This window comes from Myodes glareolus, chromosome 22, assembly GCF_982192425.1.
Source record: "Myodes glareolus chromosome 22, mMyoGla1.1, whole genome shotgun sequence".
NCBI lineage: Eukaryota > Metazoa > Chordata > Mammalia > Rodentia > Cricetidae > Myodes > Myodes glareolus.
The window spans coordinates 20,141,464-20,156,193 of NC_142047.1; the positions used below are offsets into that span (position 1 = coordinate 20,141,464).

The window sequence follows — 14,730 nt, forward strand, 5'->3', positions numbered from 1 at the left end:
AGTTTGATTCCCTTACATAATATATTATCCCTTATCTAACAAATGCAGAATTACAAAGCTCTTCAACATCATAAAAATAATTATATACCTTTTAAAATTTAATTATCATTATTTTATGAGATATGATAATTTTTATGAGTCTTGCTGTATGGCCAGGCTATCCTTAAACTCATGGGACTCTTTCCACATTAGCTTCTAATCCAAGTCCTGGAATTCCAGGCATCGGGCATCTGCTCCCATACCTACCTTCTGAACTCACTTTTAAGAAAACAGCTAAAATCGTGACTCATTAAGAGGTTTTGTTTTTGTTTTTGTTTTTGTTTTGGTCTAAGCTGTACCTTTAATACAGATACCAAAGTTTAGTATATAGTCGAAAGCCAAGAGATTCTTGATGTATTATAAACTGAATGCTATATATCAAACATTATATTTTATGATTATGTTAAAGTTTACAAATATTAGCTGAAGAAACTTATAATTTCAAAGTGACTCATAATGAACAAAATATACCTGTACTATAATACATACAGATACAACTCTTAGAGTTAAATCTCTTGAATATATTTTAATAAATTAATTGAATATTTCTATTTTTAATTTTTTGAATGGCTTAAGAACTGTAGTACTCACAAAGCCTTGTTAAATATTTTACTTGGGAAAGAGTAACATAAGGAAATAATATCTATAAACAACTATTTCCTGTGTGCCAAGTGATTTTTGAACCAGTTGCATATATTCTTTTACTTAATCTTTATCATTGCAACCTTGTAAAATAGATTTTATTAAATTAACTTCATCCTTGAATGAAATGAGTCATAAAGGAATTATGTGGCTTACAGTAGAAGAACATAGCAAAACTGTTATTAATCAGACCCAAGAGCCCTGTTTATAATATATATCCTGTTCTCATAGCCTTGTAAATGCCATGAGTTTGTACTTTGTACCTGTGGTAGAAATACTCTACTGGAGCTGTTGTCTAAGTTAGTAGTGGACAGTGTGATCAGCATGAGATAAACTACAAACAGACCAATTCTTAACTTTTCCTTCTTTTAATACCTAAGAGTTTGTGTCTAACTTTCTCTTAGGATTATTAGATTCTTAGACTTGGTGCTATTTTATAGTACCCTAGTTAACATCTCCACTTGCATATAACTTATGCATATTTCAAACTTATCTTGTACAGAACCACAATCATTACCTTCCTAATGCTAGTGAACAGCTCTACAATCGAGCTGTTCAAGCCAAATCCTTAGATCAGTGGTTCTCAACCTTCCTAATGCTGCAACCCTTTAATATAGTTCCTCATTTTCTTGTGAACCTCAACCATAAAATTATTTTGGTGATACTTCATAACTTAATTTTGTTACTCTTATGAATTATAAAGTAAACATATGATGTGCAGGATATCTGATATGTAACCCTCGTGGGTTGAGAACCACTGCTCTAAAGTTTTGAGTTTTCTCCACGTCTCATTCCACACTTGTATCTTAAGAGAGTATTGCTACTTCCTTCAAGATTCGTCAGACCTGCCACTTCTAACAACACTTATTTGACTGGTTCCTGTGACCCTGCCCTTGACATCTTCAGACCCTTTCACTTCAGTAGCCACAAACTCCTATTCTCATCAGTTCCAAACCCCTGTTCTCATCAGATCCGCTTAGTAGCTTCTTGTTGTGAATAAGGCCTTCCTGTCAGTTTCCAGATGCTTTGGCATCTGCCCTACGCCCTCACTTCCCTTCACACTTTCAGCAACCCTGTCCTTCTTGCTGTCATCTGAATATTTCCATGGATACTTTAGGCCCTTTGTGCTGGCTGCTTTTACCAGGGATGCATTCTCTGCCAGACTTCTAGATACCAACACAGGTCTTGGCTTATGTATCATCTCTCAGTTATCATGTGTAAGGTTGCAGTGATCATACTCTTATTGCATACCCTTGTTCTACGTCACAATGCTTACTGCTTTTCTTACTAGGAGTGTCCTATATTAGAACCATGTAGGTTCCACTTGGATAATACTTTATTTTACTTACCTTATATCTCCAGAAATTAGAACAAGACTAGTACATAGATAATAAATATTATCTGAATAAATTATTTAAATGGCTATTATGGTATTCATTATTTGTTTGGCTTTGTAAATGTGAATTCATAGGTGTAAACACTAAACTTTAAAACTGAAATCTCCTTGGCCAGATTTTATAATGCTCAGTTTTAAGTTGAATTAGTCTCTCTTCACCCCTCCTTACCCCTGAGACAGTATTTCTATGGAACCCTGGATTATCTGAGACTCATGTAGACCAGGCTGGCTACTAACCCACAGAAGATAGCTTGCCTCTGTCTTCTCCATCCTGGGATTGAAGATGTATGCCACCACACCTGGCCTCAAATTCTTTGTTTTTCCGGACAGAATTTCTTTGTGTAGCCCTAGCTGTCCTTGAACTCACTCTAAACCCAGGTGATGTCCACTCATGATCTGCCTGCCTCTGCCTCCTGAGTGCTTAAATCAAAGACATGCACCATCACAACCCAGATTCTGGCCTCAATTCTTTTCTTGAGACATTTTACTGGAATATACTTACTTGGTTATATGTTTAAATAATACACATATGTAGGCATGCTGTGTGTATGTAATAGGTCTTTCTTTGGGCTGCCATCTCTCAAATAATGACATGGAGACTTACTGTTAATTATGACAGCTTGGCCTTAGCTTAGACTTGTTCCCAATTAGCACTTATAACTTAAATTAACCCATTTATATTAATCTGTGTTCTGTCACATGACTCATTACCTCTCCTCCATACTGTACATCAGACTTCCTCCGTGTCTCGTTGACAAATCTCAGCCTCTCTGATTCTTCCCCTGAGTCTCTCTCTCTCTCTGGAAGTCCTGCCTATCATCTCCTGCGGCCATACAACTCTTTATGAAACCAGTCAGAAGATTATGTCACCTTAGGCAGGTGACATAAAGCAGACACATCTTCACACAGTGTACAAAAAGATTATCCTACAACGTGTGTGTGTGTGTACGTGTGTATGTGTGTAAGTACATGGCATATGAAAACTGGAGCATAACCTTGGGTGTCATCCTCAGGAACTCTATCCACCCTTGGAGATAGGGTTTCTCTTTGTCCCGGATCTCAATTAGGCTAGAATCCTTGGACTTCTGCCCCCATCCTCTTCCTGACTACCCTGTGTGGTGAAGCCACACTGAGCTCACTGAGCTGACTTTTTACATAGGTACTAGAAATTGAACTGATGTTTTCAAGCTTGTAGAGCAAGTGCTCATTGACTGAGCTTGTCTTCCAGCCCCATAATTATGGGTTTTGACAATGTTATTAAACAGCTATCTAATATATTTTAAATAATGAAACTCTTAAGTGTCTTCACATATAAAAATGTCAATGAAAAGTAGTTTGTAAAAATGTTATTAATATATTTTATGCCATTTAATAGGAAACAAAAGTGAAATTAAGACACCCCACCAGTGTATTTATTGTATTTGGTAATTTCTAGGGGCGTATCATTCGAGGAGCTTACCGATTCCAAGCCATCATCACTACCTTTGAAATGATTCTTGGGGGCTGTGGAGAACTTAATGCAATTGAATGGCGGTGTGTGATTATTGATGAAGCGCACAGGTTAAAAAATAAAAATTGTAAACTCCTGGAGGGTCTAAAACTCATGAATCTGGTAAGTAACTCAAAGTATCATTTTGACTTGATTACTAATTAGAAGGAACATGAAGATTTAAAACTAGTGCTAAAATATCATTTTCAAATTTTATAGAATTGTGGGATTTTGGGGGTTTTTTTTGTTTTTTTTTTTCACTTTTGGTTTTCTAAACAGAGTTTCTCTGTGTCATTCTGGCTATTCTGGAACTCACTGTGTAGACCAGACTAGCCTTGAACTCACAAAGATCCACCTGCCTCTGCCTTCTAAGTTCTGGGATTAATGGCATGTGCTGCCGCCACTTGGCATAGAATTGCTATTTTTAATCTTATGTTGCAAATTTAGATATTTTCTTTATTTAACATTAATTAACATGTTATAAAGCCGTACTACCACTTTCTTTTTTTTAAAAGACTTATTTATTTTATGTATATGTGTGCTCTCTTGAACTTTTGCCTGGAAAGGGCATCAGACCCCACTATAGATGATTGTTAGCCACCGTGTGGTTGTTGGGAATTGGACTCAGGACCTCTGGAAGAGCAGCCAGTTTTCTTAATCACTGAGCCATCTCTCCAGCCCTTAATAATTTATTTTTATTTTATTTGCATTGGTGTTTTGCCTTCCTGTATGTGTGAAGTGTCAGATTTTGGAGTTACAGACAGTTGTGAGCTACCATTTGGATGCTGGAACCTAGATCCTCGGGGAGAGCACACCAACTATACCACTTTCTAAGATCAGATTTAATTTTAAATTTAATTATAAAATTAAAAGAGGGCCTGGGAATATGTTTCAACAGTTAAGAGCACTTGTTACTCTTACAGAGGATCCGGGTTCAGTTAACAGCATCTACATGGCCTCACAACCATCAGTAACTCCAGCTCTAGGGCATCCTACATCCTATTCTAGCCTTTGTAGCAGCAGGCCTACATGTGGCACACCTACATTCAGGTAAAACACCACACATAAAATAAAAATGAAAAGAAGAAAATGTGTAGATATGTACTATTGGAAAAAAAATAAGGCAACAAAATTTGAAACCTTAAATTCCTTAATTAAAAAGCTGTTTCTTACACCACATCAAGGAAACTTCTCTTTGCGAGAGATGGAAACCTTTACAGAAAACCACAACCAATCAAAATGCAGTGTTTTGGAACCAAGCCCCAGAGATACATCTACAATAGAACTCCTGAATCTGAGGCTTTGGGATCATTGTGGAGGGGGCGGGTGTTGAAAAAATTGTAAGAGCCAGAGGAACAGGGAGTTTGCTGTTAAACTGTTTCTCCTAACAACGTCAGAATCTACACTGATAAAGCCATACCAACATGACTACCTTAACATGAGCTAAGCAAATGGATGGGGAAGGACCCTAGGCCTCGACCTCACACAAAGAACTACAGGCAACTAAGGATTGCTCAGGGAGAAGAAACAGTCTCCTCCAGGGAAGAACGTAGCAGTTGGTTATCCAGTACCAATGGTCAGCTCTGAAAACGTGCACACTAGTAGCATTGTGCAGACTGAGCAAGATAGAGCATGGTAGGCATGTGGTAGGATTTGAAGAGAGGAAAGGGAGTGGAGAAATGGTGTTTAATCTCAAAAAATAAAAGAAATAATTTAAAAAGAAGCATTTCACCAAATTTTTCCTATCATTTACGATAAATAAAAACTCAAGCCTATTTTTCTTCATGGCGTACACAGAGTCAGAGGACAACATGGAGTTCCACTGTGAGGGATGCTGGGGATCACACTCAGGCCGACAAGCTTGACTACAAACTCTGTCACACCTGAGTCCTCTCACCAGCCCCAGCGTACTACTGTTACATGTTCATGGCATTTGTTATAATGAATAATAGAGGTTCTCTATTGCATGTTTGCTTCTTTTAAATGCAAATGTTTGAAATATTTTTATTTTTAATTACTGTCACATATTAGTACGTCAATGCTTAAGTGAGCAGAAATCACATACAGTAAAAATTAATGTGCTATATTTTTCCCTTATGTATAAGGACATGAAGTTCAACTCTTCATTCTGATAGTTACATTTTTATAAAATGTAAAATTGGTCTGCCTTTTGAGACCTATTATTATTAGATATTTATTTTGAGATATGAATATATACATATGGAATTTAAAATTATTATCAAATCAAAATTTAAATTATTATGTTATTAAAATATTCTTATTTTCCCTTAAAATTTGATGGAGTTCTATAGTTGAAAGCATAACCCAGTCAGCCATTTACTTATTTGGATTATAAAACTTCAGTAATTCAACAAATTTTCTGTGACGAGTTGAATATCCATATCTAAATTATAAAAATGAACTTCCTTTGATCCTGTTCTCACATTGATGTCAAGTACAGAGACAAACTTTTTGTTCTTTTATTTTAATTTCTTTTTTTGCAATTTATTTTTAATTTTTTACTGTTTTTATTGAGTTATATATTTTTCTCCACTCCTCTCCCTTCCTCCTCCATTTCCCTTCTGCCCTCTCCCGTGATCCCCACACTCCCCATTTACTCAGGAGATCTTGTCTTTTTCTATTTCCCATGTAGATTAGAAACTTTTTGTTCTTAAAAACACCTAAAATATGATTCTTCAAATGTTTAGAATTTTTATAGGCATAAGTAGGAAAAAATAACATAGATAGTGATAAATTGCAAGATTGACAAAGAGTTTAATTGATTGTGTTATTTTGCTGAATATTTTGAGGAAATTGTTGCATTGTAATCAATTTGTGAATGTTATAGTCAGAAACTACTTACTAGTGTTTCAGTGAACATGTGATAACCTGTATCAGTTTCCATCTAATTTTAGTTCTAAGCTGTTTATTCAATTGTTCTTATTTTCTGTAGGAGCACAAGGTGCTCTTGACCGGCACTCCTCTCCAAAATACAGTTGAAGAACTGTTCAGCCTTCTTCACTTTCTTGAACCCTTAAGGTTTCCTTCTGAAACAACATTTATGCAAGAATTTGGAGATCTGAAAACAGAGGAACAGGTATTCTATTGTGTTTTTTTTTTTAAATAAGCACATCAAATCCTTTATTATAATTACTTTCTATGGATAATTGACTATATACTGGTATTTTATAATTTGTATCATGCTTTTACTCAGGTACAAAAACTCCAGGCTATTCTTAAACCAATGATGCTGAGACGATTAAAAGAAGATGTGGAAAAGAAATTGGCACCTAAGGAAGAGACAATTATTGAAGTAGAGCTTACCAACATTCAAAAGAAATACTATAGGGCTATTTTAGAGAAGAACTTCTCCTTTTTGTCCAAAGGAGCTGGACAAACTAATGTACCTAACTTAGTCAACACCATGATGGAGCTCAGGAAATGCTGTAATCATCCATATCTTATCAAAGGTATCTAAAAGGAATTGCAACAGACATATTCCTTTGCAACAAAGAGCAGTCAATAAAGAAGCAAAGCACCCCATTTGCAGCTGCCCTGTTATCACTTTCTTACGCTGTTCTGAGGGCTCGCAAGTGTCTGGTTGTCAGAGGCAGTGTGACTTGCTGTAGTTTATTTTGAGCGCATGTCACAAGATTAAGAATTCAGTTTATCTTAGAGAATTCCTTAGAGTTCCAGGACAACTTGGGCTATGTAGATAAATCCTGTCTCAAACCCCCTCCCAAAAAAAAGTGTGTGAGTATGTGTGTCTATGTATATTTCGTTATATACATGCATGTTTAAAAGTGTGTGCATTTATTTTCTTGGGTTAGGACCGAAGTTCTTTTGCTTTATTTTGACTTTGTGAGGTTTTCTTGTTTGGTTTAGTTGTGGGGTGATTTGGGGTCGGGTAGGAGGTTAGGTCTTTCTGGGACAAATGCACAAGCAGTCCTTTTGCTTCAGGTTTCCATGAGCCACCGCACCCTGCAGGCCCATGGTTTTATTCAGTCTTTCCTAGGCACGCTTATTTACTATTCAGCAAACAAAAATCTATATAAAGACTTGAAAAGATTCCTAAGATATTCTCTATATCTTCAGTGAAATTAACAATGTTATATTGTGGGAGGTTTGACACAAATTTAAATAATTCTATTAAAAACAATATAATTGCCACTATAATGTTGTATATTACAAAAGTACAGAAGAGCACCAGTTCTCATTTAAACCAGCTGGAAATCACCTGAAATTTTTTCATTTCTCGTATTATGCCATCTTTCTTTTATAGGTGCTGAGGAGAAAATACTAGGAGAATTTCGAGATACATACAATCCATCTGCTTCTGATTTTCATCTGCAAGCAATGATCCAGTCTGCTGGTAAATTGGTCCTCATTGATAAGTTACTGCCCAAAATGAAAGCAGGAGGCCATAAAGTACTTATCTTCTCTCAGATGGTACGCTGCCTTGACATCCTGGAAGACTATCTCATTCATAAAAGGTACGAAACTATATTGTTTATTTCACCTGATTCATAAACTTTAGTGTAATGTTTTTATTTCTGTTTTATTTTGTTGGTATAATTAGAACTTGTAAATTGTTCTTATGCTTTATAAAATGTGGTTATATTTTTATCTTTTATGGCTTATTTAATATGAATTTGTTATTCCATTTCCGGTTTTGGTTCGTGACAATGATACAATATTGAATTAACTTAGTCAATATTTATATAAGTAAATAAAACACACTTAGGATATTTTATGAGACTGTTAAAAATTCAATCTCATATCAACATATTACAAAAGGAAATCAGAAATTTTAACTGTTGATTTTAGTATGATTTTTATAACTTTACCTTAGTAAAGGTTTATATTTTTTCATGTTATATGATTATGTAGTTTATTTTAATTGCTAGTTACTTTGTGCAGTGTATGATGCATATTATATATGTGGTGTGTGTGTGTGTGTGTGTGTTGATACCTGGAGCTTACTGATTGTCTAAAATTACTGGCTTGTGAGCCCAAGGATCCTCCTATCTCCTCCTCCTAGCCCTGATCACAGATACATCCGACTGTTCCTGAATATCACTTTTACTAGGATACTGGGGAATCAAAGCTCAAGTCCTCAGATGTGCTTACCAAGCACTTTTCCAACTGAGAAAATCTTCTAAGCTCCATTATGACTCTTTTTTTCTCCTTTGTAGTACTGTGGTTTAAACCTGAGACCTTGCATATCTGAGCAGTATTTCCACTTCTGTGAACTCATACTAAAATGTGTATTGCTCTCAATTTTATATCATAGAAGTTCATTGTATCACAATATAGCCCTTAAAAAAATCTTTCAGTTTTCTTTTCTTGGAATATTTATTTATTATTCATGTGTATATGTCTGTATCTGTGTGAGTTTGTGTACCACATGTGTGCAGGTGCCCAAGTAGGCCAGAGGGAGTCAGATACCAGGCACTGGAAGTAGAGGCTATTGTGAGCCACCTGATGTGGGTGTGATTGCTGAGAATTGAACCTCAGTCTTCTCAAAAAGTAACAAGATCACTTAACCACAGGGCCATCTCTCTAGCCCCTCATAATGATGTTTTCTTGATTGCCTTGTATAAAGAACTTATGAGGAGATAAATCTGTGCAAACAGATTTCAAATATGTCAAATGATGAATTTTATTGAAAACCCTAGGGTTTTGTTTTTGTTTTTTAAACTACAAGTAACATTAGAAATTATGCTCTGTTTTGTACTAAAAAAATCTAAGAAATATGTAGAAAGAACCAAAGAAGGTATGGCAAGTGAATACTATTTAAACTTCTGTGATAGCTTCTGAAATGATGTGTGTTTGATGTCTTGCAGTAAAAAATTGAATGTTAGGGGCTGGAGAGATGGCTCAATGGTTGAGAGCACTGGCTCTTACAGAGGACCTGTGTTTGGGTTCCAGCATCCACATGGTAGCTTACAACTGTCTGCAACTCCAAGATCTGAGTATATGTAGGCAAAATACTAATGCACATGAAATAAAAATAAGTTGTTTTTTAAAAATTGAATGTTAAGTAGGGAAGGATAGCAGATTTTAAAATTATTGCTTGGTGTAATGACTGTACAGATTTGTACAGCATTCTAGCTTGTCCTCCACAGACATGCTGTGTCAGCTGAGAGGATGCCACGGGGACCATTTACAGCTTCTTGTGAAGTTCTATCAGAGCATCCTTATGCTTCCTTGTGTTTCAAATGTAGAAAGTATTTTTTATGATGCTGTTTCTTAAATTTATAGCAGAATCATAGCGTGGTACAGGGACGCTGACTTTGCCGTTGATAGACCATATCTTCATTTTCACTATTTTCAACATTTAAACTTTCTGCTTTTCACTTAAATAGATATTTATATGAGCGAATTGATGGAAGAGTCAGAGGAAATCTTCGACAAGCAGCTATAGATCGATTTAGTAAACCTGATTCAGATCGATTTGTTTTTCTCCTGTGTACCCGAGCTGGTGGTCTGGGCATCAACTTAACTGCAGCTGATACATGCATAATTTTTGATTCTGATTGGAATCCTCAAAATGACCTCCAGGTACTAAATTTCTTGATTAAGTAGGAATGTAATTTTTGAAAGAATTCATACTACTTTTCCTAGTGATTGTCATCTTTTGTTTTTATATAGACAGAGTAACATGTGTTTCTTTTTTTCTTTTTCTTTTTTGGTTTCTTCAAGACAGGGTTTCTCTGTAGCTTTGGAGCCTATCCTGGAACTAGCTCTTGTAGACCAGGCTGGCCTCGACTCACAGAGATCCGCCTGCCTCTGCCTCCCAAGTGCTGGGATTAAAGGCGTGCGCCACCACCACCACCGGGCTAATGTGTTTCTTTAAGAAACAGCAGTATATAGTGAAATTATTTTAGTTATCGCTTAGTGATAATAAAATATACTTCTTAGTGTTTCTTATTGGCTTATGAAAATATATTAATAATTGAACATAATATTTGTGTCCTTTAAAGTATGGGGGTAAGTTAGGCATGATGTAATCCCAACACTCCAGAGACAAAGGCAGGCAAATCTCTGAATTTGAGGTTACCTTGGTGTATATAATCAGCTCCAGGCCAGCCAAGCCTAAATAGTGAGAACTGCCTCAAAAAGAAAAACCACGTGGTGTTACACACCTTTAATCCCAGCACTCGGGAGGCAGAGGAAGGCGTATGTCTGAGTTTGAGACCAGTCTGGTCTACAGAAGTGAGTTCTAGGGCAGCCAGGGCTATACAGAAACACAGTCTCAAAAAACTTTAGAAACAAAACAAAACAATAAAATAATATATAGGGCAAAAATAAAGTATGGGTCATAGTCACCTAGCTCAGTGGAAAAATGGTTCCTCATTAAAGGTGATGTCCTAGGCCTGAATTCCCTCACTGCCTCCCCAACACAGGTAAGAAACTTAAGCTCTACTTCTAACTGTAGCTTACTCATGATAAAATTAAAATGTCACAGTTTCGTTTCCTTTTACATAAGGTACGTTTGTGCTAATGTAATCTAAGCATCATACAGTATATGTGAATTGGGCCATAATAAATCCGTGTTCAAAACGCTGTAGATAATGAGGGCTTGAAAGTTAAGCTTTCTGTGGACTTCCTAGAACCGAATGTTAACTGTGATTGGAGGTGGGGGATAGCTCAGTAGTTAAGATCACTGGCTGTTTTTGCAGAGGACCTGTGTTTAATTCCTATCATCTTTGTTGTGGTTTATAGTTTTCTGTAGTAGTCCAAGAGAGCTGATGCTCTCTTCTGGCATCTGAGAGTTCTGAGCATGTACATGGTACATATATATACATGCAGGCAAAAACTTACATAAAATAAATAAAATAAAAAATATTAAGTTTGTTCAGAGGTTATGCCCATAAACAAACTATTGGCACAATTAGAGAGAAAAATAAAAAATTAAAAAGAAATAAAAGACTGTTCAGAGGCTGGGTGTGGTAGCACATACCTACCTTTAACCCTAGCGCTTGGGAGGTAGAGGAAGGCAGGCTTCTGTGAGTTTGAGGCCAGCCTGGTCTACACAGCAAGTTCCAGGACAGGCTCCAAAACTACAGAGAAAGCCTGTTTCAAAAAAAAAAAAAGTGATTAGAAAGGCTCAAAATTTGCAGATGATACATATTTAGGAAGAAATGAGAAATAAGACAAATTGTAAGTGAGTTGTAAGTGAAATTTGTGTTTATTATTCATGGTAATCTTAATTATACCCAGCATGATTTTTTGTTTAGTTTGAATTTGTTTGGGATTTGTTTTGTTTTGTTTTGTTTTGTTTTTTGTTTTGGCCGTGGTGGGGATGAGGTGAGGGTAGTGTTTGTCCTACTGTGGTCAGGCTGATTTAAGCTCACTATGTAGCCCAGACTGACCTCCCAAAGGCAGAGAGTACAGGTGTGAACTGCCACACTCAGCTATGACTTTGGATTTCTAATAAGGGTTGCCAAATAACGTCCCCATTAAAATACAAAAATCGAAGCTGGCAAGATGGCTCAGTGAATAAAGGTTCTTGCTTCCAAGCTTAGCAGCCTGATTTAATCTCCAGGACCCACATAGTAGGTAAACCAACTCCCAAAAGTTACCTCTGACCTTTATCCTTGTGCTTTGGCACACACTTGCCCAAATAACATACACACAGACAAATAACTATCCTGATTGATCTAACTGAACTTAAAAGCATGATAACCCTTAAAGGGTTTATAAGTACAATTTTAAAACCTGATTTCCAATTGTGGGGTTATTTTTCATCATATCAAAAACTATTAATATGATTTCTTGTTTTATGAATATAGTTTACTGTCACATGCATTTTGTGAAAAATAATCTGTAACTTTTCATTATCTTTAGGCCCAAGCTCGTTGTCACAGAATTGGGCAGAACAAAGCAGTTAAAGTCTACAGATTAGTAACTCGTAACTCGTATGAGCGAGAGATGTTTGACCGAGCCAGCTTGAAACTGGGCCTAGACAAAGCTGTGTTACAGAGCATGAGCGGAAGAGACAGCGCTGTCAGCGGTGTATGTACACTTTGTCTTACTCTCACTGTCCTGTGCACGGTTAGTGCACAGAGTCATCTTCACCACGGAGACATGCTTAGCTGGTACTTTTGAGTGCCTTTTCTTCTGTGTATGTAGCTTCAGATCAACTGCTGGACCCTAAGAATCTTTCCGAGACAGGCATGTTTACTACCTTCTGAGGACATCTGTATCATGCTTAACTTACTAGAATTCAGGAAGATTTTCAGTTGTTAAAAATGTAATTACCAGCTTCTAACATTGGCTTTGTTTTGTTACGTATTATGGATTGTGGGTTTGTTTGTTGTTGTTTTGTCTTAAATATTTTACTTAATATAGAATCATAGTACTAAAATGGAAATTGCTTGACCTTTAGGCATTGACTTAATTGAAACCATTTTAGTTAGGTAGTGATTTATATTTTTAAAACAGCAAAGAATAGTAACTTCAATATATTATTCTAGGGAATTCTTCCTCGCGTGTGGTCCAAGTCCATAAGACACTGCATGTTTTTGGTGTTCATTAGGAGTAGTTTTCATATTTTTTGACCTTTAAAATACTGTAACTCCTAGATTTATCTTTTTTTCTATTTAGATTCAGCAGCTTTCCAAAAAGGAAATAGAAGACCTGCTTCGAAGAGGTGCATATGGAGCCATTATGGAGGAGGAAGATGAAGGTTCTAAGTTCTGTGAAGAAGATATTGACCAGATTTTACTCTGTCGAACAAAAACTATCACTATTGAATCAGAAGGACGTGGGTCAACATTTGCTAAGGTAATATTATGGGGTCTGCTTGGAGACAACTCAACTCATACACCAAGTAAATGCAGAAAACAAAATTTATTGTAATCAAGCTGTTACTGATCAATCAATCATGGCCACCAAACAGACCTGGGAGGTGAACTGCACCCCTTGCCTCCCTCCCCCGGGCATAATGTAGTACATTTTTAAGCCTGAAAACCACAAACATCTGTGCCAAGTTACAGTTATATTTTCTGCCAATCAGGATTCAGGGATATGGGACTTTCCCAGGAATATTTCCCTATGTGGTACACTTATCTTGTTTTCATTGGTTTGTTTACTTGAGTGTGGCAGGGTTGCTTGCCCCCATTCTTGTCTCAACTTCCTAACCAGGATGTCAGTGATGTCAGTTACCCAGGGAAGTCTTGGGAACTTAAAATTTATTTGACTCCTATTCAAAATAGAAATTTTATTCAAAACTTTTTCAGTTTGGTTCCTTCTTACAGAAACACACAGTGAGAGTCTGTCTGTCAGGGTTCTCTAGAGCAGTGGTTCTCAACCTTTTGGGGGTTATGTGTCAGATATCCTGCATATCAGATATTTAGTAACAAAATTACAGTTATAAAGTAGCAATGAACTAATTTTATGACTGGGGTCACCACAACTTGAGGATGAGCCAAAATAAAAGGTCATAGCACTCGGAGGGTTGAGAAGCACGACCCTAGAGTAACAGAGCATATACATACATACATACATACATACATACATACATACATGCATGCATACATACATACATACACACATAATATTAATATTATGTTATATTAATATATTATATAAAAATATACTATATATATATATAATTTTTTAGCACCACTTAGAGCCTGTGGACCAGCTATTCTAACAGTGGCAGCATATGAATGGAAGGTCCAAAATCTAGTAGTTGCTCAGTCCATGAGACTGAATGTGTCTGCTGGTCTTCCATACATACCAGAATGTAGAATAGGTAGACTCTAATGCCTATGATGTAATGGACTTGCTATCAAGAGCAAGACTTAAGTGGGCAGAGAAAGAGAGAAAGCTCACTTACTTCTTTCCTGTCCCTTGTATAGGCTACCAGCAGAAGTTGTGGCCTAGATTAATAGATGGATCTTCCCACCTCAAAGCTCCGAATTTAATTAAGAAAAAAATTTTTCACAGATGTGTCCAGCCTTTTGGGTTTTGGTTAATTTCAGATGTACTCAAGTTGACGACCATGAACAGCCATCACAGGGTCCTAATTTATAAATTTAATAGTGGTGTTCACATATTGCTTTCTGGAAATATTTGTATCTTTGTTTCTTTTTCATCTTTCAACATGCTAAATTAGCATCAGTAACCACTTGTGGCTTTTTGTTTTCTTTTG

At 36.3% G+C, this 14,730-nt stretch overlaps 1 protein-coding gene across 12 annotated transcripts in view; it reads left to right on the top strand.

Annotated features, from left to right (window-relative positions):
• The window catches only part of Chd9 (chromodomain helicase DNA binding protein 9), a 213,960-nt gene that overhangs the window by 149,885 nt on the left and 49,345 nt on the right, over positions 1-14,730 (top strand). For all 12 annotated transcript variants that reach the window (XM_087900364.1, XM_087900367.1, XM_087900368.1 and 9 more), the window contains 7 exons: positions 3,513-3,689; positions 6,520-6,663; positions 6,781-7,036; positions 7,849-8,059; positions 9,935-10,130; positions 12,420-12,587; positions 13,179-13,358. In XM_087900364.1, the coding sequence (XP_087756490.1) occupies positions 3,513-3,689; positions 6,520-6,663; positions 6,781-7,036; positions 7,849-8,059; positions 9,935-10,130; positions 12,420-12,587; positions 13,179-13,358 (1,332 nt within the window). The remainder of the gene's footprint in view (positions 1-3,512; positions 3,690-6,519; positions 6,664-6,780; positions 7,037-7,848; positions 8,060-9,934; positions 10,131-12,419; positions 12,588-13,178; positions 13,359-14,730) is intronic.